A 23,839-nucleotide genomic window follows, 5' to 3' on the forward strand; every position below is an offset into this window, starting at 1 on the left:
ACCTCATCTGGCAGGGTCTGCCCGTGACCTGAGCACTCATGACCATTGTGTGCATCTGGACAAAACCCAGACTTTGACAAAGATACTTAACTGTCCCGAGGCAGGATGAGCCCCAATGCCTGGAAGCCATAGGGAAATGGAGGAGCAATAGCACAAAAGGGCTGTGGGGGCAGCACACCTGACACAGGCAGCTTCGTGGGGAGCAGTGCTGGGCACTGGCCACCATGAACCCTGGCAGCCCCTCTGAAGCCCTCCTATTTGAGGCATCAGGGGTGGCCATGCCAGGCAGCTGTGCTCCGAGGCCAGGGCTCCCTGAGCTGGCTCTGCCCAGCTCCCAGACTCGGCTGGCTCCTGCTCCATCCTCGATCAAGCCATGGGCCTGGCCAGCCTCTTTTCCCATCCTCTCACATTTCCTGGCTCAGAGGAAGCAGCAGCAGATGTGTGAGCTGTTTGCTTTGTGCCGAGGCCGCGTGGGAGTTACCTGCGCTCAGCCCAGCCACGCTGTTTCCAAACGAAACACCAGCACTAAGCCAAAACCATCGAGATGGGGCCAAGCCTTGGTCACTGCCAGCTGCCAGGCCAGCCCTGTCCCTGCGCAGTGCAGAGCCAGGTAGCCATGCACTGGACACTCGTGGGTGCGCCCGGGGCGCCCCAGCTCCTCTGCAGGGCGCGCTCCCTCCAGCCCGGCCCCACAGCCGCCGTCAGGAGCCCAGCCGCCATCTCCGATTGCATTTCCAGAACGCCTTCCCACACGGTGAGCAGCGCTGAGCAGGAAGGCACGGACGAGGAAAGAGGGGGGCCTCCCTTCAGGGGCTGTGGACAGGCCTGGAGCTGCCATGCTCATGCCAGGACACACAGCACCTCTGCTCTGACCCTGGCCCTGACCCACCCCTGACCCCTTCCCCATCTCTGTCCCCAGCCCTGCCCCATCCCCACCCACCCCAGACTGGGACAGTGTGTAGTGTTGCCCTGCACAAAGCAAACCCAAATCTCCCCTGACCTACATCTTCCGCCTCATCTTCCACTCACTCCTCCTGCCCATTCTTCCCCCTAACTGTCCCTTGACCCTTCCCCAAGCCCCCTAATCTATGCCATCCTACACTTGCCCCTGCTCCACATGCCTTCTCTATTCCACACCTGGGCCTTGCTCCCACTCAGTTCCTCCTTCCAGCCACACTCCTACCCCATCTCCACACTCACTGCCCAACACGCCCCTCTCCAGCACTCCCACCCCACGCCATCAGTCACCAGCATGCACACACAAACCCCCCCCCACAGCCCATCCATCCTCCCCAGCCCACACTCACACCCCCATGCCCCTGCAGTGTACTCAGAGGGCACCCATAGACCATTCTTTATTGCCACCTCCAGGGTGACCTAGAGGTCACCTGGCCAAATCACAGGACCTCCTCCAACCTTGTCTTATGGGCCCCAGAATTTCTGTTCTTCCTTTCTCCTTGGGCCCCCTCTCACCAGCCTGGCACCAGACCTTCTCATAGTCCCAGCCAGACATCCCAGTGCCCCACACCTCCAGCAAGGAAGTGCCCCCAGTGCCACTGGTGCTTGTCCCTATGGACAGCCTGGATGCTGCCATGGTTGGCACTGCCTCACTGCACCCCCACACCTGCCCTCACCCCAACTCACGCAGGTGGCATCACCTGCCCCAGGAACCAGGGTTCCAGGGCCTGAGCTGCAGCAGAAACACCCAACACAGAACACACAGAATCCCAATGGCATCACTAGTTTGTCACAGAGCTTTTGGAGGCCCAAAAGCTCTCCAGCCCCAGATGCAACATCTTGCTACATCAAGGCTGGTGCAGCAGCACGTGTCTCAGCTCATTAACTCATTGGTATAATTAATGCTAATGCTCACAACTACCCTTACCAACACTGATAAACTTGGGCTAACGACCTCACAGGGGGAGAGGAAAGTTCGAAGCCTGGTACAGGCACTTTCCCAGAGGCAGTATCACTTTCCTTAGCCACATTTTGAGCATCCTGGCTGCAAGGTAGCTCCACACTGATGCAAGCAAGGCCTGGCACAGCAGGACCCACCTCAAGAGAGGCCCACACCATGCTCTGCATGATGGGCAGCCTTGCAGTGTGCCCGGTGGCAGTGACATTGCCCACTGCTTGCACAGAGAAAGGATGTACACAACTTGGCCCCATTCTGGACTCACACCAAAGGTGGGGATCTCTGCTCCAGCATTCCTGCTGCAAACGCTGCCTGTCAAAGCCACAACGCCTGCAGCAAACACCCTGCACTGGCAGGTCTCCCACCCCAGGCTGCTCACAGCCCTGGCTGTGCCTCGGCCGAGCTCCGGCCCCAATACCTGTACCTACCTGCAAGAAGCAGGTCCCAACAGGGGTGTTCTCCTTCAGGGACACGTTGTAGAAGTTACTCTTAAACACTGGCTCATTGTCATTGACATCCTGCAAGGCCACGTGCACCACAGCTGAGGAAGAGAGGGCAGGGGTTCCCCGGTCTGTGGCCAGTACAGTGAGCTGAGGCTGAGGATCCTTTTCATAATCCAGAGGGGCAGCAGTGGTGATGATGCCAGTGGCAGGGTCAATGGTAAACCAGCTGGAGTGGGTGTCACGGCCATGCAGAATGCTGTACCGCACCTCCCCGTTGGGACCCTGGTCCTTGTCACGAGCTGTCACCTGCAGGACAAAGCTGCCTGGGTACACCACCTCAGGGATGCTCTGCTTGTACTCCTGCTGGTCAAAGAGCGGGGGATTGTCATTAACATCCATCACTTGCAGCACAAAGGCTGATTCTGCCCGGAGCGGGGGTGTTCCTGAGTCTGTAGCTGTCACCCGCAGATCATAGGAGTCTCTTTCTTCCCGATCCAGAAGTTGGTCCACACAGATCAGATAGATTATGTTGTCCTTGGTAGTGAGGGCAAACTTGCCATCTCCTCCTTCCAGTGTGACATTAACGTTGGAATACTCTCCATAGTCGGGATCGGAAACAGAAATGCGTGCCACATACTGTCCGGGCTGGGCTCCCTCGGAGATCTGTGGGGAGCCATCCTCACTCAGAAAGATGATAGTCATGGTGGGCTGGTTGTCATTGTAGTCACGCACATGGATAGTGACAAAGGCTGTGGTGACCTCAGGATGGACAGCCTTATCCCTTGCCTGCACCACCAGCTCATGCACCTTCCTCACTTCATAGTCCAGACCCTTGTTGAGCTTGATGACTCCAGTCCGGGCATCAATGGTGAAGTACTGGTCAGGATCGCTCTGGCGTCGGTTGATCTCATAAATCACATCCCCATTGTCACCTTCATCTGCGTCAGAGGCAAAGACCTGCAGGATGCTGCTGCCAGGTTTCAGATTCTCTGAAATGAGCGTATGATAGCGGCTCTGGTTGAAGCTGGGGGCATTGTCGTTGATGTCCTGAATGGACACATCCAGTGTCATCTGGGTGCTCCGGGGCGGAGAACCCCCATCGTAGGCTTCCAGCAGCAGTGAGTATGATGAACGGTTCTCCCGATCCAGAACGTTGCTGACCACCAGGTCCAAATATAGGACCCCATTGGGTCCTCGACGCGTTTCCAGGCGGAAGGCCTGCCCCACATTCCCTCCCTTAATCATGTAGCCTTGTGTGTTCAGGAGGCCACTGTCAGCATCAAAGGCCGGGTCCAAGGGAAATCTGCTGCCAATGGGTGTGTGCTCCGGTATCTGAAAGGTGCTGTGCTGTTTGGGAAACGCTGGGGCATGGTCATTGATGTCATTCACTTGGATGTTCACTTCTACCGTGATGCCCTCTGGGGTGACAGCAATGAAGCTGTAGTGGTCTCGAGTCTCCCGGTCCAGGACACGAGCTGTTTTGATGATCCCAGTATTCTCATCTATCCCCAAGTCAGTGGAGACGCCACTGCCCTCCTGTGCTGAGATGAAATACATGTAGGCACTAGTTTCAGGGGGTAGGCCAGCACTGATGTCCCCAATGATGGTGCCAGCCGGCTGCTCTTCATCTATTTGTAGATCCAGGGTGCCCAGGACAGCAGAGCCCATCCCTGCTCTCAAGCCCCCAAGAATAAGCAGCTCCAGCAGAAGCATTGTTGACCTCTTCATTTGCTCCATGGCTGGCAACTAGCAGAGCAGAGGGTGGCTTGATCTCCTTTGCAGAGTTCGCTTTAATCCTGCCTGGAATGCAGACCAGAGGATACTGGTTAAGAGGGAGCAAAGGAAGGACAGAAAACAGCCTGGAGAGGGAAGGCCTGCCAAGTACCTGCTGCCCGATCACTATGTAACGCCTGTCTCTCACAAGAAGCAAATGTGACAATATGTCAGAGCCTGTCGAGAACAAAAGCCTGGGACAGCACCTGGAGTCAGCCCAGCAGCGCACACCTGACAGCGCACCGAGGAGAGCAGCTCAGACCCTGTCACAGAGGTGCTTCCTACATCCTCAGGTGCTCTTCCCAAAGACTGCCTGCCTGGCAGCACTCGAATTAGGTGCCCCAGGGCAGCATGCCCCTGTGTCTTTAACAGCTGAATGCTTCCTGTGAGGTTCAGAGCCCATCTGCAAGAGGACAGAGGTTTTTGGGCAAACAGCAGCCTTGCATCTCTCCACCCTGAAAAAAGCTGGTCTCAGATTACCAGATATCTCAGCGAGTCACTGGTTGAGACCCTAGCCCCTACCCCCCTCTCTCCCCAGCAGTGAGCCAGGACCTCAGGGGCATAGGTGCCAAAAACCCATTAAGTGCAAATCTGGTGTCCCTGGGTAGGAGCACAGAACTGGAGTGGGCTTCCATCCAGTGAACAATAAATCAAGAAGGATGTATTGCAAAGGATGTGCCCACAGCTGGGAATGCCCGGGATAAAATCAGACCATGCTCATTGTTTGGGCTGGCACGGAGATCTGTGGGTGCCCCAAGCCGGTACCATGGAGGGCGGTGGCAGTGCCGTAGGAACGCAGCGACTCCCTCGGAGCTGCCAGCTGCTCCGTCCCACACCCTCCGCTGCTCACTCCCCTCCTTTGTCTCCTTCTCGCTGCTCCTTGCTGGCTCCGGCTCCTTCCCTCCCTTTCCCCGTAACTGCATTTCATTGCAGCAGTGGGGGAGGGACGCACAGCCAGCCGCAGCTCCTGCAGCACCGCAGCCGGACACGCAGACGCGCCGGACACCCGCCCCGTGCCCGCAGGCTGCCAGCCCTGCACTGCCCTCCCCACCCAAGAGCAGCCGCAATAGCACAGCGGCCGAGGAGCTGCCGAGGAGCACCGACCCCGACACCCGCTCAGCCCCAGCGAACGAGCTTCGTGGTCTGCGGGAATGGCGGCAGCATGAGCTCACTCTTGGACTCTCTTGAAAGCGTTCGCTGCTGGGCCCATAACCACACTCAGGAGCCGCTCATGTCAGATGCAGGAGCAAGAACCTCCCTGTCTTGGAGGATGGAGGTGGCTGGCAATGCCTAGTTTGGGGACTAAGAGTATCAGCCCTTGACCAAAGAACTCCACGGCAGTGTTAACCCTTTCCAGGGCACATAGGATGGTATTCTTGCTTCCCCTTTCCCACCTCGGATCAACTGTCTAGATTTTTTTTTTTCCTGTGTAAATCCTGGGTTAGTGACAGAAACAAAATAATTTAAAAGTATTTTATATTCATAAAGAAATGTTTACTTCAGTGGGCATCTAGTCTGAGGCCTATCCACACAGTCTGAGGTAAATCCACATGCTCTTCTTGCACCCAGCAGATGAGAACCCTCACAATATCCTAGGACCTTAAGTCAAAAGAAAATACTTTTGCATGCTGTGATTTGGGAATCTGCATTAACTCTGTGGTCTAGACAGGTCTGCCTCTCTGTTGGAGCTAGTTTTAATTCCCCAGATGGAGGGGTAACTGCCTACCCCCAGAACAGGCAGTGCTGGAGGAATAGGGTCTGAGGTAGCTTCTGTGATGAGACTGCACCATTCCAATGGTGCTCCAGATGCTCAGGTCATGGGAAGGGCCAGGCCAGAGAGTTTAAAGCCTTGGCAGGAGCTTAAATTAAAAAAAAAAAAAAAAAAAAAAAAAAAAAAAAGTGTAGAAAAGCAGGTAGAAGCCCAAGATTCCCCGGGGCAACCTCATTGATTAAGGACAGGATAGAGCTAACAGTTCTTGGTTCTTGGGTGGTGTCTGGAAGAAATCAGGGCACAGACATGGGGAAAAGCCCACCTGGTTCCATTAGTAATGTTGCCTTCAGAAGCCAGTAAGGCTTTATGGACTGCCGGAGGGGAGAAGAGAGACTTGAAAAGTGAATCTGGGGAGTGTGAAAAGCAGCTGAGAGCACTAGCACAACCAGGGAACAAAAATTAGGATCCCTGGGCTGGAAAACTGGTGATGAAAGTCTATATAAGCTTATTAAGCTCTATCCTCCCCAGATAGAACTGAGTAGTTTCACAGCAAGTCTATCTTTCAGCAAAGGTGGAACTGAACATTACTAGACTGCAGCAGTCAGAGGTACTAGCCATCCTTGGTACCAGCAGACCCCTGTTACAATGGGGTCTGCAGGTTTGGGTCAGAGGGAAACAGCAGTGACCTCAGTGGATGCAGAGTCACAAAATCTGAACAGCTGCTTTCAGTTAGCAGAGCTCAGTGCAGGGCTGGCTTGGCTGGTCTGTGTAATGTGAGCCACACTGCCCTGCTCCCTCTCTGTCCCTCCCACCACCGGGCACCGAGATCCCTTGTGAAGAACGGCAGCAGGAGTCTCTGAAGGAAACTGCCGGGATGAGAATCTCTTCACATAGGTCTTTGAGGTCCAGAGCCATGGTGATGAGGTTGACAGGAAAGGCAGCTAAAATGGAGCGAGCTGCAACATCCATCTAAGCCTAAAGCTGACAGGCTGGGGCACCAGGAGAGCCCAGCCTACACGTAGCAGATGTGTGATGTTTTGAAAGAAAAAAGATGTGGAATTACACTGGGACCACTGTGTGCAGCCTTGCCAGTGGCAGCTTGCGCCTTCTGTCAGCCATGAGAAAGGGGAAGTGGGTTCCCAGCAGCCCCAGCAGAGGAGCTGGAAAGACGGCACCCACTGTGCATGCCACAAACAGATGTCAGAGTGCTTGCTGTGCGAAGGCTCCATGAAAGCTGCAGATGCTGCTGATGCCATACCCTAGGTCTGACAAGAGAGGCTGTGACTTGTGTAATGATGTTTTTGAGACTCCAGTCCAGAAGAGGAAGCCTGTTTAATCTTTGCTGAGCACTGGTCACTGACCTGGAATATGCTCTCCTCCTGTACATTCACAGAGATTCTCTCTCTCTAGTTTCAGATAATCTGCCCTCAAAACCATGCACAGCCCTGATTGCCTGCAGTGCAGCCTTGGGCTAACAACTCACTTCCAGCCTCTCCTCAGCCTACCACTACCTACAGCCACCTCCGTGCCTCCTGGCTCTCCTACCATCTCCCACCCGGGCCTGCAGGACCGTCACCCTTCTGCTCGCTCCCAGCCCGGCCACACAGCCTCATGACCCTCCGATATGGCCCCGGGCAGTCAGAGCGGCGGTGGCACTCCTTTTCTACGGATGCAGTTAAGTCCCTACTGCATCCTTGTGAATCCCATTTTTGTGCCACACTGGGGCTCCCCGGGGATTCTCCTGTCTCTCAGAACGCATTCCCCACAAAGGAAAGTCTAATGAAATATTTCCGCGCCGGAGCCAATTCCCACAGTCCCAGACTCGGGACATCCCCGGGCTGCATCGGCCCCTGCCAGATTGTGCCCGTGGCCGAGGCGCTGCGGGACCTCGCCTGCTCCCTGTACACGGGAGCCCCCGGCTGTTGGGGCTCGCTCTCCCCCGAGCTCCGGCCTCCCGGGGCTCCCCGGCCGCCGGGCCCGGCGTCCGCTGCCGCTCCCTGTCCCCGTTCCTGGTGCTCCCGGACGTCCCGCACCGGGCGGCCTCGGTGCCGGCGTTCTGCCAGCCCTGCTCCCCGCTCCGCCCGGCGCCTCCACGGTTCCGCTGAGCGCCCTCCCCTCGGCGGGTCTGCCCTACAGCGGCACCGTGAGCGCCAGTCCCGTGCTGTGCCGTGCCCGGTCCCGTCCCGTGCCGTGCCGTGCCGTGCCGCCCGGCAGCCGCCAGCGCCGGGATCGCCAGCGAGCCCGGTCCGGCCGCGGGTCCGCGGTGTTGCGCCGCCTCGGGCGCGTCCCCCCGTTCTCCCCCGCCCCCCCAGCTCCATTGTCTCCGCCGCGGAGGCAGAACAAAGCGCCTGGTCCCGGTCCCGGTTCGGTCCCACCGTACAACGATGCCACCGTGCGGGGCTCCGGCAGGGGCCGAGCCCCGGCGCTAGGACTTACCCTGCGCGTCCCGTGCCGGCGGCGATCACATCCCGCAGGGTCCGGCCCCGCCACGACGTCCCGCAGCGTCCCCGCTGCTCCGGCGCCAAGGTCTCTCCAGTACCGCCGGCCGCTCCAGTGCCCCGAGCGCTCCGGTGCTCCCCCGGTGCCGCGGCCGCCCCGGTGCGGCTGTGGCCCCGCGGAGCGCTCGGCGGCGGGTCGGCGCTGGCTCGGCGCTGGCTCGGCGCTGGCTCGGCGCGAAGGCTCCTGCTGAAATCCGACCCAGCGCCGCCCTCAGCCCCCCGCTCCCTCCGCCGCCCCCCTCCCCGCCCCGTACCGGAGCGCGCCGGCGGAGCACGGCCTCAAGGCGGCCCCGGACGGGCGAGCGGGGGTGCGGGCGGTGCGTCGGTATGGCCGGGCTCCAAGGGGTCGGGGAGCAGGATCGGCACGCAGAGGGAGAAAGGGCTGGACCCGGGGTACAGAAGGATGGAAGGAAGCGCTGGGTGCCGGGAGCCGGAGAAAATGGAAAGGGGTTGGCAGGCGCCGGAGCAGGAGTGGGACGGGACCGGGTAGGGAGAGGGATGGGCAGGGGATGAAATGAGACTGTGGGCGACGCTGGGAGTATGTGGGGACATGATCACAGGCCACTCTTTCCTCACTACTGCAGTTGCTTCTTCAGCACATAACCCAGAGCTCAAGTACCTGTGACCTCCCAACACCTTGACTCATATCAGGGTTCCTAAGGTCCAGGCTGGAAGATGCTCTCTCAATGCGCCTGTGCTACAAGGGACAGACTCCACCAGTCTATGCCAGGGGAAAACACCAAGACTGATGACTGTCCAGGCATCTGGAGCCAGCAGCTGGCTCCTCAGCTCAGCTTGGCAACTTAGGCAGTTTTTCCTGCTCCAGAAAGGTCTCAGCAGTCTCTGTGTCTGTTGGAGCCACGCAGCCTCTAGCGCCGTATCTGCTGCTGGACCTTCTTTGATTTCTTAGTGGAGAAACTGCTGTTGACTAGGGTCTGTTGTTAAGATCATCTGCTAAAGGCCATGGCTCAGTGTGCTCTGAGATGGTCAGATGGTCCTTACAATCTTGTGCCTGCTTCAATTTCAGTAACTTCAGCCTTGACTTAGCTATCATGTCTCTTGTTTCTCTGACAGAACTTTAATGACATTTTGTGTAGAGTACAACAGTTCTCAATCACCATGTGCAAGAAATCAGGCAAGGAAGGTGAGAGACTGACACAGCTGAGTCAGGACCTGCTGGTCAAACTAAAGAGCAAGATGGAAACACACAAGCAGTGGAAACAGAGGAGTATAGGGACTGTGCCCAGCTGTGTAGGGAAATTGTGAGGAAGGCTGGAGCTCACCTTGTTGAGAAATACAAAGAATTGTAAAAGGAGTTTCTACAGGAATATCAGGCAGTAAAGAAATTTCAAAGACAGTGTACCCTGCTGATAAACATGTCTGGCAAACTGGTAACAAAGGACAAGGAGAAGGCTGATGGATTCAGCCACGTTGGGCAGGATCGTTGATCTGTTGGAGCGTAGGAAGGCTCTGCAGAGGGGTCTGGACAGGCTGGATTGATGGGCTGATCAGCTGATGTATCACGTTCAACAAGGCCAAGTGCTGGGTCCTGGACTTGAATCACCACAACCTCAGGCAGCACTCCAGGCTGGGAAGAGAGTGGCTAGGAAGCTGGAAAAGGGGTGCTGGTTATCAGTGGCTAAACATGGGACAGTATGTGCCAGGTGGGCAAGAAGGCTAAGGGCACCTCGCTTCTGTCAGCAAGAGTGTAGCCAGCAGGACCAGAGCAATAATTCCTCCCCTCTACTCCACTCTGGAAAGACCCCATCTGGAGCACTGCTCCCAGCTCTGGAGTCCTCAGTACAGGAAAGACACAGACCTGTTGGATTGATCCAGAGAAAAGCCCCAAAAATCATCAGAGATCTGGAGCACCTCTCCTGTGAGAACATGCTGAAAGAGTTGGGGTTCTTCAGCCTTGAGAGAGTGGGCTCTGGGAAGATCTTAGAGCCCCTTCCAGAACTTAAGAGGGCCATTATGACAAAGATAGGGCCAGAGGCCAGACTTTTTAGCAGGGCCTCTAATGACAGGATGTGATGGTTAAAAAAAAAAACAACAAAAAAACAGTAGATTCAGCCTAGGTATAATGGAGAAATGTTTATGGTGAGGGTGGGGAAACACTCAAGATCAGGTTGAATGGGGCTCTGAGTCACCTGATGCAATAGAAGGTGTCCCTGCTCATTGCAGGGGCATTGGAGTAGGTGACCCTTAAAGGCTCCTCCAACCCATCCCATGCTATGATTCTATTTTTCAAACATTACACTCACCTTTAAGAAAGGGAATAAGGAACTCAGAGAAACTACCAGTTTGTGAAGGTCATCACCACACCTGGAAAACTCAGGGACTGAATTGTCTCAGAATCTATTTCTGACCATATGGAGAACAAAGAGGCAATCAGGAATAGTCAGCACAGATTAAGCAAGCACGGATCATGCCTGAGCAGCCCATTAGCTTCTCTGACCAAATGATTGGCTGTATGGATGAAAGGATAGCAGTGGCTGCAAAGTGCTTTGACAGTGTTGACAGCTGCTCCCACTGAGTTTTAGTTTACAGCCTGAGGACACATGGTCCAAGTGAATGGAACATTGGGTGGGCTGAAGACTGGTTGCACCTCTGGGCTGTAAGGGTAGCAATCAGAGACTCAATACAGAGGTGGTGTCTAGCAGCCAACAAAATATACCAAGCACTGATTTAGGAGCCAGTATTGTTCAGTCTTTGTTGATGCTCTGTGATGACAATGGAGTACAAGACTCCCTGAGATGACATCCAGGAGGTGACACTATGAGGGATCACTGATATATGGCTTTTTAGTCCAAAGAGGTGTCTAGAAACTCACAGAAAGAAATTAGCAGAAACCTCATGAAGTTCAATAAGGAGAAGTACAAAGTTCAGCATCTGAGTCAGAATAATCCCAAAAATGCTACAGGTTGGGAACCATCTGGCTAAGTCACAGTCCTGCTGAAAGGAACACGAGAGTAGGGATGAGCATGGAATGAAGAGTCAGTAGGATGTCCTAATTGCAAATCAGACAAACAACTTCTCCACCGCATTAGGAGAATGGTCAGCAGCAGACTGATGGAAACAATCATCCCCCTTGAACTGGGATATTGTGAAGTTATAACTGGAATCCACTGTACATTTTTGTCTCTCCCTGTTCATGAGACACACTGAAAAACTGTAGGAAGTAGGTAGTGGTCTGGGACATCTGACCAATTTATAAGACACTGAAGAAGCTGGGGTACCTTGATCTGGTGATGCTTCTACTGGTGAAGCAGTAGAGCTGTTTAACAGCTCTGTCAAGGACAGGTTGCAAAGATGATGGAACCAAATGCAGACAGTAGCACAATAATAATGACCACACACCTTGAGAGATTCAAAGTGAAGAGTAGAGACTGGTTTTTGCTGGGAGAGTAGTGTAGCACTGGAAAAAGCTACTCATAGAGTAGTGAATCTCATCCCCTTGCAAGTTTCCAAGGCTGATCTGATCCATTATTGCTGATTGTCTTCACATTAGAAGTTGGATTATGCAATTTTGGACACCCCTGTCAACCACAGGACTGTCTTCTATGAACTGATGAATTTCATTCAATTTCTGTTATGCTACCTTAATAATAGCTTTTTGCTTTTATGATGTCCCAGCCACCCTCTATACTCACAATGCCTCTTGACGTTGTGTCACTAAGCTACCTTATCCAAGTACTTTTTTTTCTGAGATCTTTACTGAAAAAAAAAATTAAATAGAGGAGCTCTAAAACTGGCCTTGAAAAGACTGTGAATTTCCACAAGCATAAAACTCCTAATTTACTATTTTTTTGCCTGTCTTCCACTTTTTAGAGCTTTCATATTAATATCTGTGTTCTTCAGTTGAGTAAATAATTTCTCATGTGTTACTATAGCACTGCAGTTCAGATAGTCTCCTCAACTGAAAGGTTGATCCTGGCCCTGAAAAAGTCACTTATCAAGGTGTCTAATGTGCTATTCTGGCATAATTTGGCAAAATGAATCACAGAACATGCTGAGTTGGAAAGCATCCACAAGGACCATCAAGACCAACTGCTGTGTTTGCACAGCACCATCGCCAAGAGTCACACCATGTGCCTGACAGTATTATCCAAATGCTCCTTGAAGCCTCTGTTAGGCTGGGTGCCATGACCACTGCCCTGGGTTCCAGTGCCCAACCACCCTCTGGCTGAAGGACCTTTCCCTAATATCCAACCTAAACCTCTCCTGACACAACTTCGGGCCATTCCCTCGGGTCCTGTCACTGTCACCAGTGTCTGCCCCTCCTCTGCCCCTCATGAGGAAGTTGTAGACAGCTTTGCGCTCTCTTCTCCAGCTGAGCAGACCAAGTGCCCTTAGCTGCTCCTCACACGACTTCCCCTCAAGGTACGTCACCATCTCTTGCCCTCCTTTGGAGGTTCTCTAATAGTTTAACATCTTTCTTATGTTGCAGTGCCCAAACCTGCACACAACATTCCAGGTGAGGCCTCCCCAGCGCAGAGCAGAGAGGGACAATCCCTCCCTGGCCTGGCTGGCTGTGCTGGGCCTGCTGCCCCCAGGACAGGGATGTCTGCCCTGGCTGCCAGGGCACTGCTGTTTCAGATTCAGCTTTCTGCTGACCAAGACTCCCAGTTCTCCTTCCACAGCTCTGCTTTCCAGCATTTAATTTCCCAGTCTGTATGTACATCCAGGACGCCCCATCCCAGGTGCAGAACCTGGCACTTTCCCATGTTGAACTTCATCTGGTTGGTGACTGTCCTGTCCTCTAATTTGTCCAGGTCTCTTTGCAAGGTCTCCCTGCCTTCCAGGGAGTCAACAGTTCCTCCCAGTTTTATATCAACAGCCAACTTGCTCAGTATCCCTCCCATTCCTGCATCCAAGTAATTTATGAAGATGCTAAAGAGCACAGGGCCTATTACATTACTGATGTGTTTCTAAATCATAATTTTCCTTTAAAATCTGCTTTGAATCCTTTATACTACTGCAAGCAATCTGCATTTTCCCAGGTCATTCCCTTCAGTCCTCCCTTCAATACCAATGATTTTGTTAGTCCTCAGCCCCATGGCATTGCCTCAGATCATCAAACAACCCTCCTCTCAGACTTGCAATTGGTTCTCAAGTGCTCCCTCTACTCAAAGATAGAAATTAGTGGATTCCTTTTGTTCTTCTAGTAAATTCTAGTTTACTAGATATTCTGGTACCAGCTTTGCAAGAGAGGTGAGAACAGAACCATATTACATGCTTGGACATTCAGAGAGGCCTTCCACAGCCATTCTGATGTGCATATGTGGACCCGTAGAAAGAGGTTAAGCTGAGCTGTGCTTTGTGAGAGCAACTATGACACAGAAGCAGAGCAGAAATACATTATTCACCTACTCAGGGCAGACCATTACTGGTCATCACATTTAATCAGTGCTTTGGCGAACTTCCAAAATTGGAATAATGTAGGAGATGATAAAATATGGCAAACTGAGCCCAAGCTCAGCTGAGATGAGCACAGGAAACACACTCTCCACATGCTCCAAGAGTGCAGCAAACATAGCAGGAAGGCCTGACACCACACCTCGCAATGCTGCTCTGCCACACCACACCGACCCTGAACCAGGTACATCCCTACCCAGCCTTGCATGTTCCTGTCCTCATCCCTAGCAGGTGGGAAGTGCTTGGGCAGTTTGGCACCTTCCTTCTCGATGGCAGCTTGCTCCCAAGGCAGGCAGTGGTCACCTGGCCCATGGCATGGCAGGACTGAGGCTCAGAGGCTTCTGCTTGTGCAGGCTGAAGCCTGGCTCCAAGTCCCAAACAGGAAATCCTTCTAGGACATGCTTAGGCTCTGATTCCCGGATGTTTGCAGAAAGCAAAGGCTTCCTCCATGCAGAATGGAGGTTAAAAATAAAATAAGGCACCTGCTAGTAACATACATGGCTGGGGCTGGAGGGAAAGTGAGGGGACAGCTCTCCCTGAGACAGGAGAGTCTTTTTCATGTGAGATCCCAAGTTTGCCTCTGCTAGAATTCCTTTACAAACCATGAAAGAGAATCCATTAAATCCATGAACAGAGAAAGAGCTGCAGGATCATTTCACCTACAAATGGAGCTGGTACCTCAGTTGTTCAGCTCTGTATTCACAGCCAGGACAAGAGGAAATGCTCCTGTGAGCTGCTTCTGGATCCAACCCAACTAGAGAGCTTTAAACCTCACAGTGGAAGAGTTCTTCTGCATTCCCTGCTTGTCTGGATGAACACAGAGCTCCTGTCACACAAAGTTATCTCAACAGGCATACATTCCTGTGCCACAGGCGCTATTCTTGAAGCCCTGAATGTAAGGTCCTCTCCCTGGGCTGCATGTGATGGACGCTTTTGAGGTAGAGCAGGTTGAACTCAATTTGTTGAGGAGAATGTTTACACTCTTGGAAATTTGGTGAAGCTCTGGCAGGTATTTTTTAAATAGCATAATAGAGGCAGGTTTTAAACAGAAGAAGAAAGATCTAGGGCTGTCAGATGATTCATTCCCTCACCTCAGAGAAGTTTCAGTTGAACCCAGGAGCACCTGCCATACCTCACAGATGTGTATCTAGCTAGTTCTAAAAGTCCACCCATAATGAAGATTTCATACAATTGCTAGTCAATCTATTCAGTGCCAAATTTTCTTTACTATTATTTAAACATTATTTCTTGTACTACCTGTCATGACCACTGGAAGTAGATTGTTCTCTTTGCAACTGTGCTTTACAAATCAAGGTGGTCATCATATCTTTTCACTCTTCTCTAATCTAAATTGCCCAGAGCATTTGATCTTTTCATATTGCATTTTCTGAACCTCTCATTGTTCCCTCTGGACATTCAAATTTTTCTACATTCTCTGGGGTGCACTGGCACACAGTACTGGACACAGTCTGGCTGTGGGCCTGATCACAGCAAAGCAGAGCCAGAAATGTTAGTTCATGCATCCTGCAAGTCATATTCCTGTTTATACCGTCTCATATACGATGTTATTTTGTTTTTACAATATGCCCTCAGTTGATTAATATTCAACCTACAGGTGCCTATAAACCAAACTGTACAGACAGTTTTTCTCTATCTGTACAGTATATTGTTCCTATTAAGCAGATAAACTTCCTACCAAGGAATAATAATGATGATGATGATGATGATGATGATAATTTTAAAATTTCTGTCAATGTTTTTAGTCTTGACTAATGATCCTCAAGGAAATATAAGCTGACTAAACAAACAGCAGGGAAATTCTGTTACTGCAGCATTAAGATGCAAACTTAATGTTCTATATTTATAAAGACTGTAGAAAACTGAAAATGGCCAGAGTCATAAGAATGAGTCAGGATCCAAGGAACAAGCTTCTATGCAAAGACCTTTAGTAAGATTTTAAAAAGTAGTGATTTCTAAGGATCTCTAAGAATGAAAATGTTTAATTGTTTCAATAATAATAATGTTTCAATCTAGCAAATAAAGGTGTAACAGGAGACATACTGCAGAATTGATGTTATACAAACTGAAAGGAAAGAGCAGGAGTTCAGTGGAAGGATTAATTAACCAATAGAAACCATGAAAAAGACATAATACATCCCTAGCAAAGTTGTGCATCTTGGCTAATAAGGGTACAGGGCCAGATCATATGGACCATGCTTTTGTTCGGAAAACTTGCAGCACATGACCCCTGAGATCACTTCCAACCTGGTATTCTCCAATTCTACAAGTCTGTGGCTCTTCTCAAGAGGTAGAGTCTGTCCCAGAGCTTCTGCAATCTTTGTGATTCCCAAAGGACGTGGACAGTGCTATCAGTCCTGGTGTCTGAACTGCCCTCTGAACGTGAGTGCTGCCTGCCCCATGAAACCCTGCCCAAAGCCATGGCTGAACTGTGTCAAACCAAGGAATTATTCTATGAGGAAAGGGAATGAGAGAACGATGAGAAGGAAACTGTCTAATTCACGTACATGTGTGAGCCAAGACTAAACTGAAATCAACATTTCCAGAGGGTGAGATGACTGAGCCGAGCCCTGTGCTGCTGACTGCTGTGCTTCCTGTACTGGCTTCTTCCACTCTCCTCCTCCGAGATCTCTCCATCCACGTTTGCAGCAGGGTGACCTCATTTGGCAGCAGTTCTGCCAGCGAGCGCTGACTGAAGCGCACCGCTCTCACCGGTGCCTCTTAGAAAGCTGCTTGCTAAGGCCTGGACTTCCTCCCTGGTAGCAAACAAGTCTCCTTCTGTTCCCCTGAAAATCAGCTGGGAGGAAGCAAGATGGGGGGGTGGTTTCCGAAATGCCGTGGATTGTGATTACAGACACAGCCTCGGAATCTGCGGCTGGGGGCAGGGGGCAGGGGCTGTGGGGGAAATCCAGGGTATTTCGGCATGAGGTGACACACGCCTTTGCTGTTCACAAACAGGTATGAGCCTGATAGCAAAGGGCCCGCTGATTCCGGTGAAAGAAACAAAACAATTTGTGAATTATCCCTTCCTAAAGAACATGGTTTTCGCTTTGGAGGACTTTTCTATATATAGTGAGGTGATTATTTCAGAATGGAAAATGTTTGTTCAGGAAGGAAAGGCTCTGAGATCAGTAGAGTCAAATCTCACCCACATGCTGCTGACTCCATTGGATTCTTCTGCCCAGCAGCAGGGACTCGGGAGAATTCTGCAGGGGTGAGGGTACTGGCCAGGAATTGCCCACTTGCACCATATTTATCTGTGCTTAAGCTTTGGTTCAAGCTCTGTTCTGCCATGGAGTGGCAGATCTGAAGTAAGATCTGATGAATTCTCCAGGGAAAAAAAATGCAGATGGCTTGACTTTCTTTTTCCCCATGACAAACCATGTTTATCATCCACAACTGTTGCGCACTGGGATGCAATGACATCCCACAAATACTCTCAACTGCAGATGCCAACAGCAAACGAGAGCAATGCACACTGAGCAGTCTGTGCAGAATGTGCCGTGTGCATGCATCAGATACCACAAATAAGATGGGGAATCATCTGTGGAGAGGATCGTGAACACACACACGGAGACACACACAGACACACACACACAAACATCAACAGACACACAGACACACACACATACAGACACACACAGACACAGACACATATACAGACACACACACACAGACACACACACACAGACACAGACACACACAGACACACACACAGACACATACAGACACACACACAGAGACACACAGACACACACACAGACACATATACAGACACACACACACAGACACACACATACAGACACACAGAGACAAGGACCGCCAGCCCAGAGGAAGTCAGAATGAACTGGTATGGTGCAGCTCCATCTTGTGGGAGCTTCTATCAGACACAGTGCTGATCTCAGGAATATTAGCTATCTGTGGTGTAGCATTGCTTGTGAGTGTCCCAGACACTGACCAGTGCTGCTAAACATATTGTGTTTGAGCTATTTTAAAAAGCCAAAATAACAGATTGCCACATTGCAGTTTAAGATACCATGATGCACATAATCTGACAAATGTGACCATTAGGTAATATCATGTGATCCAATCCAAATCACAATCCCAAAACATCCCCCAGGTTAAAAGTGCACATATGAGCCTACCATTCCTTTAAAACTTACTCAGTCCTCCAGGCTAAATCCCAGCCCTGTTGCTCCTCCAACAACAGAATCAGGCTACAAACCACTACTTTGCTGATCCTGTTTTACACAACCTTAAGGGCCATAACTGATGCGGAAGAAAATTTGGCTTATGAGTCAATTTAATGATTTAATTATCCAGAAATAACTTGGGCCACTGAGAGGTGCTGTGAGATGAGAGAAGGGACAGGTAATTCAGGGGGAATATAGAGATGTTATCCAAGCAAGAAGAAAAGGGGTAGGGAAAACCCCAGCCCACGTGGAGTCAAATATGGCAAGAGATGTGAAGTGCAGTAAGAGAGGCTTCTGCAGATCTGTCGTAGCAACAGGAAAAGTAAGGAAAACATGGACCCATGAGCAAACAAGGCAAGCATCCCAGTGCTGAAGGACATGGAACAGCAGCCTCCAGGGATTGCAGGCCTCTGAGACCAAAGGGAAGCTCCAGAGCAAGGAATATATACTTTCAGTGCAGCAGACTGACATAGGGACCACTTCTAACAGACACCTGAAAGGATGCACCCATGGGTAGTGAGGGAGCTGGGTGACATCACTGTGAGGCCACCCATGATTTTCTTTGAGAGGGCCTGTGATGAAGGGAGGCTCCCAACAGCTGAAGAAAGCAAAATATCACTCCTATCTTCCAGAAGAGCAAAAAGGAGGATCCAGGGAACTACAGGCCAGTCAGTACAGGCCAGTCAGCCTCCCCTCTGTCCTTAGAAAGGTGACAGAGCAAACCCTCCTGAAAAGCATTTCCAAACACAAGAAGGCACAAAGGTCATTGGGAGCAATTAGCAAAGATTTTAGCTCAGCTGGTGAGAGCATGGTGCTAATAACGCCAAGGTTGTGGGTTCAACCCCTGTACGGACCATTCACTTAAGAGGTGGACTTGGTGATCCTTGTGGGTCCTTTCCAGCTGAGAATATTCCGTGATTTATAAAGAGAAAATCATGCTCAAGTAACCCAATAGCCTCCTACAAGGAGATGATTTAGGGTAGGAAAGGCGATCAGCACATGTTGGTGGCTCAGCTTCAGTAAGGCTCTAGTCAGGAAGGATAACCACAGTCACAATTCCACAGTGATTTGGATTGAAAGGGACTTAAAAATCGTCTAGCTCCAGCCACCCTGCCATGGACAGGGACACTTTTCAGATGTTGCTCCATCCAAACTGGCCTTGAACTCTTCCAGTTCTCTCTAACCAGATGGCTTAAACCCTTCTCACATCACCTTTAGGAACCTGCTTGGGATGATTTTTCCTCCTTTCATTTAAATTGAATGACACCTTAGGTAACTGCAGAGAATGTCAGTCCCACAGCTAGTGCACAGAGTCACTGATTTTAAAGCCAGCCACTGATTTTAAATTTTTCTTTTTTTCCCACAAGCTGTAGTGTAATTTTATATTTAACATTTCAAAGTTTGTGATACTCTTCTCCTGTATGATATTCTCTTTGATAACCAAGAACAGGGTCCTATCTATTATTCAGGATAGAAGTCTTTGGCAGCCACTAATTTGTCACAGGGTCACAAGCTCACAATGCAGACAAGGTACAATTTCCAGTTTATAGCATTTATACTTGCCTGCCTTACAAAATCTAAACACTTTCCAGAAGCTCATCAGGCAATACTATAAAACCTCTCTGACGGGCTCTACCGGCAGTGTCCATGAGGGAGGGATACAGTAAGAAAGGTGTAAAAGCTGGGGCATGTCTATAAATCAAATTATGTAATGCCAAGTATCTTCAAGTAAGTAGATCTGCTTCCAAACAATAAATCCTCCTCACATTGTCTTTCTAAAAGAATCAGGTCAGAGAGTATTGAACCCTGATAACTAACCAAACAAACCAGAAATTTATTTTGTCAATTGATGGCCCAATCAGCACTCTGATTCCCATTCTGTATTTTTACAGTCTGAAATTGCAGCCAGTTTTGTTTGTGTAGTTGTTGAACTGAGGCCCAATATTCTGTTGCCCTTGGCATAGGTGTCAGACTTCCCTGTATGAGAAACTACTTGAGAAATCTAATAGAGAGAAACCTAGAATCCACAGAAATGAAGAGGCTGATTTCTGTACCTGAGAAGCATGTTGTTAACAGCACAGGTGTAAGGAGGGTGTGGAAATGCTCATTTTTCTGATGGAAACAATTGGAATTTAATTTTCATTTGATTCTTACATTGTCTCTGCATTCCAGAATGGACAGAAGGGGCATACATAACTGCAGCAATTGATAATGGATGCAATTTTTAATCAATTCTACCATATTAGAGGTGAAATATTTGGTACATATCCAATGCAGTAGATATATTTAGGGAAGATTTCTTAAAAAGTGTTTTGAACAATTACTGGTCTTTTAGATTGAATGTAACAGAATGCAAAACTCTCCTGGATGCAATCTTATAAAACAGACCAATTCATATCAAAAGCAGGATACATAATTTAACAGCCTAAGTAATTAACAATATGAGCAATTTAACTAACGATATTGTACATTTCTAGTGACTGGTAACTTCTCAGTGAAAACACGCTTGTCAAGGGCTTTGCTTTGGGTTTCTTTTTGTTTTAATTTTTTGTTTATGTTTTGGTGGGTTTTGTTTGTGGGGTAGGGTTTTCTTTTCCTGATATATGTTATTAAATAAAGGAAAAGATAATTCAGTGAAGTTCTATGGCATGTGTTTTACAAGATGACAGTCCAATTCACAGTACTCTTTCTGTCGGTTTGGGATTTGTGACTGCTAGCAACTGCATCACTGAGTCATTTAAATTCTGAAGATAAAACCCACAGTTATATGTGTGTTTAGACTGTAGATCTTATGAATACAAGACATAATTAAACAGAAGAGTCAAGAAGATTCAAGGATTAGAGTTTTTCAAGGATAAGAATATTCAGTGTTACATTATCATGGATTGCAAACAAAAAAACCCCAACCTTAATTATGTGATCACATCTCTGCTATGCCAAAATCTATCCTATTTTAGGTTAAAACCATTATTCCATGTCCTGTCACTACAGGCCTTGGTTAAAAAGTACCTTTGTTGTTCTCATAAGCTCCTTTTAAGTATAGAAAAGCTGTAACAAGGTGTCCTGGGAGCCCCCTCCTCTCCTGGCTGAGCTCCCCCAGCTCTCCCAGGCTGTCCCCAGAGCAGAGGGGCTCCAGCCTTGGGACCATCTCCATGGCCTCCTCTGGGCTCCCACCAGCAGCTCCCCATCCTTCCTGCTGGTCCCCAGAGCTGGAGGCAGTCCCACCTGGGCAGAGAGAGAAGAATCAGCTCCCTGGAGCTGGCCCCAGAACCAATGGATTTTCTGGGCTGCCAGCACACACAGCTGGCTCACAGTCAGTGTTCCATCCACTCATATCCCCAGTCTTGGCAGGACTGCTCTCAATATCTCCATCCCCAGCCTCCACTGGTACTGGTGGTTGTCCCATTCCAGGTTCTGTGGTTCCTTAATGAAGGCAAAATATGATCTTAAGCAACTGAACATTCTTCATTCATCCTGGATCTGAAAAACTCAAAAAAGTGTTCAAAGTAAGATCATGTGAACAGGGAGCACAACAGCAGAGGAATCAGAAAAATCTGTGTGGTTTTTTAATCTGAGCAGGGAGGTTCCGATGGCATTAGGAAGCATTTCTTTAACAGAACGGCTGGTCAAACAATGTAACAGACTTTCTAGAGAGATGGTCAATGCCCCAGGCCTGTGGCTGTTTAGGAGGCATTTGAACATTGCCCTTAATGCCTTAAAGCTTTACCTTTTGGTCAGCCCTGAAGCAGTTGAGCAATTGGATTAGATGATCCTTGCACGTCCCTTTCAAGTGGAACTATTCTATTCTAATATAGAAAAATATCTTCTGGTTTCATTACTGTCAAAGGTAAAGGACTTTTAGCACCTTCCCAGGTCTGTTCCACCCCGTGTCCAGGTCTGCACTTAGAAAGGCTACATCTCCAACATCACCCACCTAAGGAGCCCTGGGACCTGCAGTGGCTTCAGCAGCCTCTCTCACAGCCATGGGACACTATGAACAATATGCAGCTTTTAGAACTCCGTGATTGTGAGAAACATCATCCTTCACCTGTATTACACACTACTGCAGATCTTTGTTTTATTTGCACAATTGATTATTGCTCAAATGAAGAAGCAAAACATAAGGGTTAAGTGTTGTTTACAGAAAATTAACACATCTCACAGCACTTACTTTGTGCCTGAGTGATTTTGTGCATCACAGGTTTTATGTTCATTCTTGCTGGAGCCTGTAGCCTTGGAGACTGAGATACAGAGCCCATCATGCTGCAAAGTCACTACTTGTTGTACAAACATCACCTACAAACTTCATCTTCCCTTCTAGAGCAAATAATTAGTCACATAAATTCTTTGAAATTCTGCGCCTTGAAGTCCTTGGAGTGTGTTACTTGAGATTTCAATAACAAAACAGGTAAGAAATTTCTGCATTAATGATGGGGAGAAGAAAGAAAAAAATGAAACGAAGCAGAGAAAGAAGAGGTTATTTCCTGTTCTTATCCTGGGGAAGGAAGCAGAGAGCTCTTACAAAGAAACAACTGAGCACAGGAGGAGGAAGGAGTTTGAGGAATGAGCTAAAACAGGTCAAATCCACCTGAAACAAAGGACAAGGAAATAAGCCAAACTTTGAACCTTCCCATTTTAAATTAGGAAGATGGCAAAGTGAAAGTGGGAGGAACCAGTGCAAGAGGTGAAGGAGATCCTAGAAGTCTTTAAAGGCTGAGGATTTTTGGGGTTTAGATTTTAATGGAAGAGACGGAGAAAATTAATCAAGGGTAGAGAACATCAGAGCATGAAGAGAATTAATCAGTGGAGAAGTGTGAGCCATGTCTGAGCAGAAAAAGAGAAAGAGCCAGGAACTGAAAAAAGAAAGCCTGGCAGGGTGGATCTGGTGACAGTAACACCAAAAAGTTGAACACAGCACTGCTCCGAAGAGAAGCTGAAAGGAAGCAGAGCAGAGGGAAAGGCAGCAATGGAAATGCAGCAATGCAGCACTCCCCTGGCACCTGACTCAGTTCAAACAACATAAGTTATCAATTTAGACCTGAAAAATGTCAAATAGAAGCATTGAAGCTGCTAAAGGGCTCAGCACATAGACAGGGAGACCATGAAGGTGCCAGAGACAGATCCATTCCTTACAACGCACATTTCAGAAACAGCAGGAAAAAGCAAGGTGATATTAAAATCAGCAAAATGACCAGTTGAATAAGCAGAAAAGATGGAAAGAAATATTAATCAAATTAAGGGGGACAGAAGGAAGCAGCAGCTCTTGCAAATGGATGCAGAATTTAAATTTATACTTACCATGGGAAAACAAAAACAAGGCAGAGAAAGGAGCTAGCAAATGCAATGGGAACCACTAACAACAGATAAGGGTAACAAGATGGAAAACTAGCATCAGCAAGATGGGAGGAATAAAAAAAGTAAGAACGGCATATAAACAAGAACCCTCCCTCAAAGCATTTGAAAAATACTAACCAGACAATTTTCATGGTAGGACCTCAGGGTGCGCGACTGTACCAGAGGCAAAGTGCCTGATTGCAGGGGAAGGCATAAACATTGAGACTAAACGGAATTTCAAGAATGTCTTCCTAAGGGTTTGTTAAACTATGGGAGAGGGCAGAAAAAGTACTAGAAATTATAACTATGTGTTAACAGTCCATAAAGCTAAAAATTTATGAAAAATGTATAAAAAACAAAAACCTTTAGGCATCACTCCAGCAAGAACCCCTTCCCACAGGATAAGAACATGCTCCATTGCTGCAGTCCCCCTCCATGTGACAGACTGGATCAGGACTGCACTGTTTATCAAGCCTTGCAGCTGCCAGCAAACTGTCTGCTCTGCACTGGTGGCAGAAAATTAAAACCTTCCTTGA

General features: G+C 49.3%; 1 protein-coding gene and 1 long non-coding RNA gene across 3 annotated transcripts in view; both read right to left on the reverse strand.

Annotated features, from left to right (window-relative positions):
- Positions 1-8,678, reverse strand: part of DCHS1 (dachsous cadherin-related 1) — a 43,775-nt gene extending 35,097 nt beyond the window's left edge. Inside the window, exons 1-2 of the mRNA XM_030284897.4 lie at positions 8,279-8,678; positions 2,344-4,158 (exon numbers count right to left, since the gene is read on the reverse strand). Coding sequence (XP_030140757.4) covers positions 2,344-4,095 — 1,752 coding nt within the window. The 5' untranslated portion in view covers positions 4,096-4,158; positions 8,279-8,678. The remainder of the gene's footprint in view (positions 1-2,343; positions 4,159-8,278) is intronic.
- An 11,496-nt stretch (positions 8,679-20,174) lies between these two features.
- LOC140685214 (uncharacterized) lies at positions 20,175-23,660 on the reverse strand. Of its 2 annotated transcripts, none has more exons than XR_012058504.1 (2): positions 22,141-23,660; positions 20,175-21,449 (listed from the first exon to the last, which is right to left on the reverse strand). It is a non-coding gene; the product is annotated as an uncharacterized lncRNA (long non-coding RNA). The 2 variants fall into 2 exon arrangements; XR_012058505.1 differs by having other exon boundaries at positions 20,175-21,457.
- Between the last annotated feature and the right edge of the window lie 179 nt (positions 23,661-23,839).

Source organism: Taeniopygia guttata, chromosome 1 (assembly GCF_048771995.1).
Source record: "Taeniopygia guttata chromosome 1, bTaeGut7.mat, whole genome shotgun sequence".
Lineage (NCBI taxonomy): Eukaryota > Metazoa > Chordata > Aves > Passeriformes > Estrildidae > Taeniopygia > Taeniopygia guttata.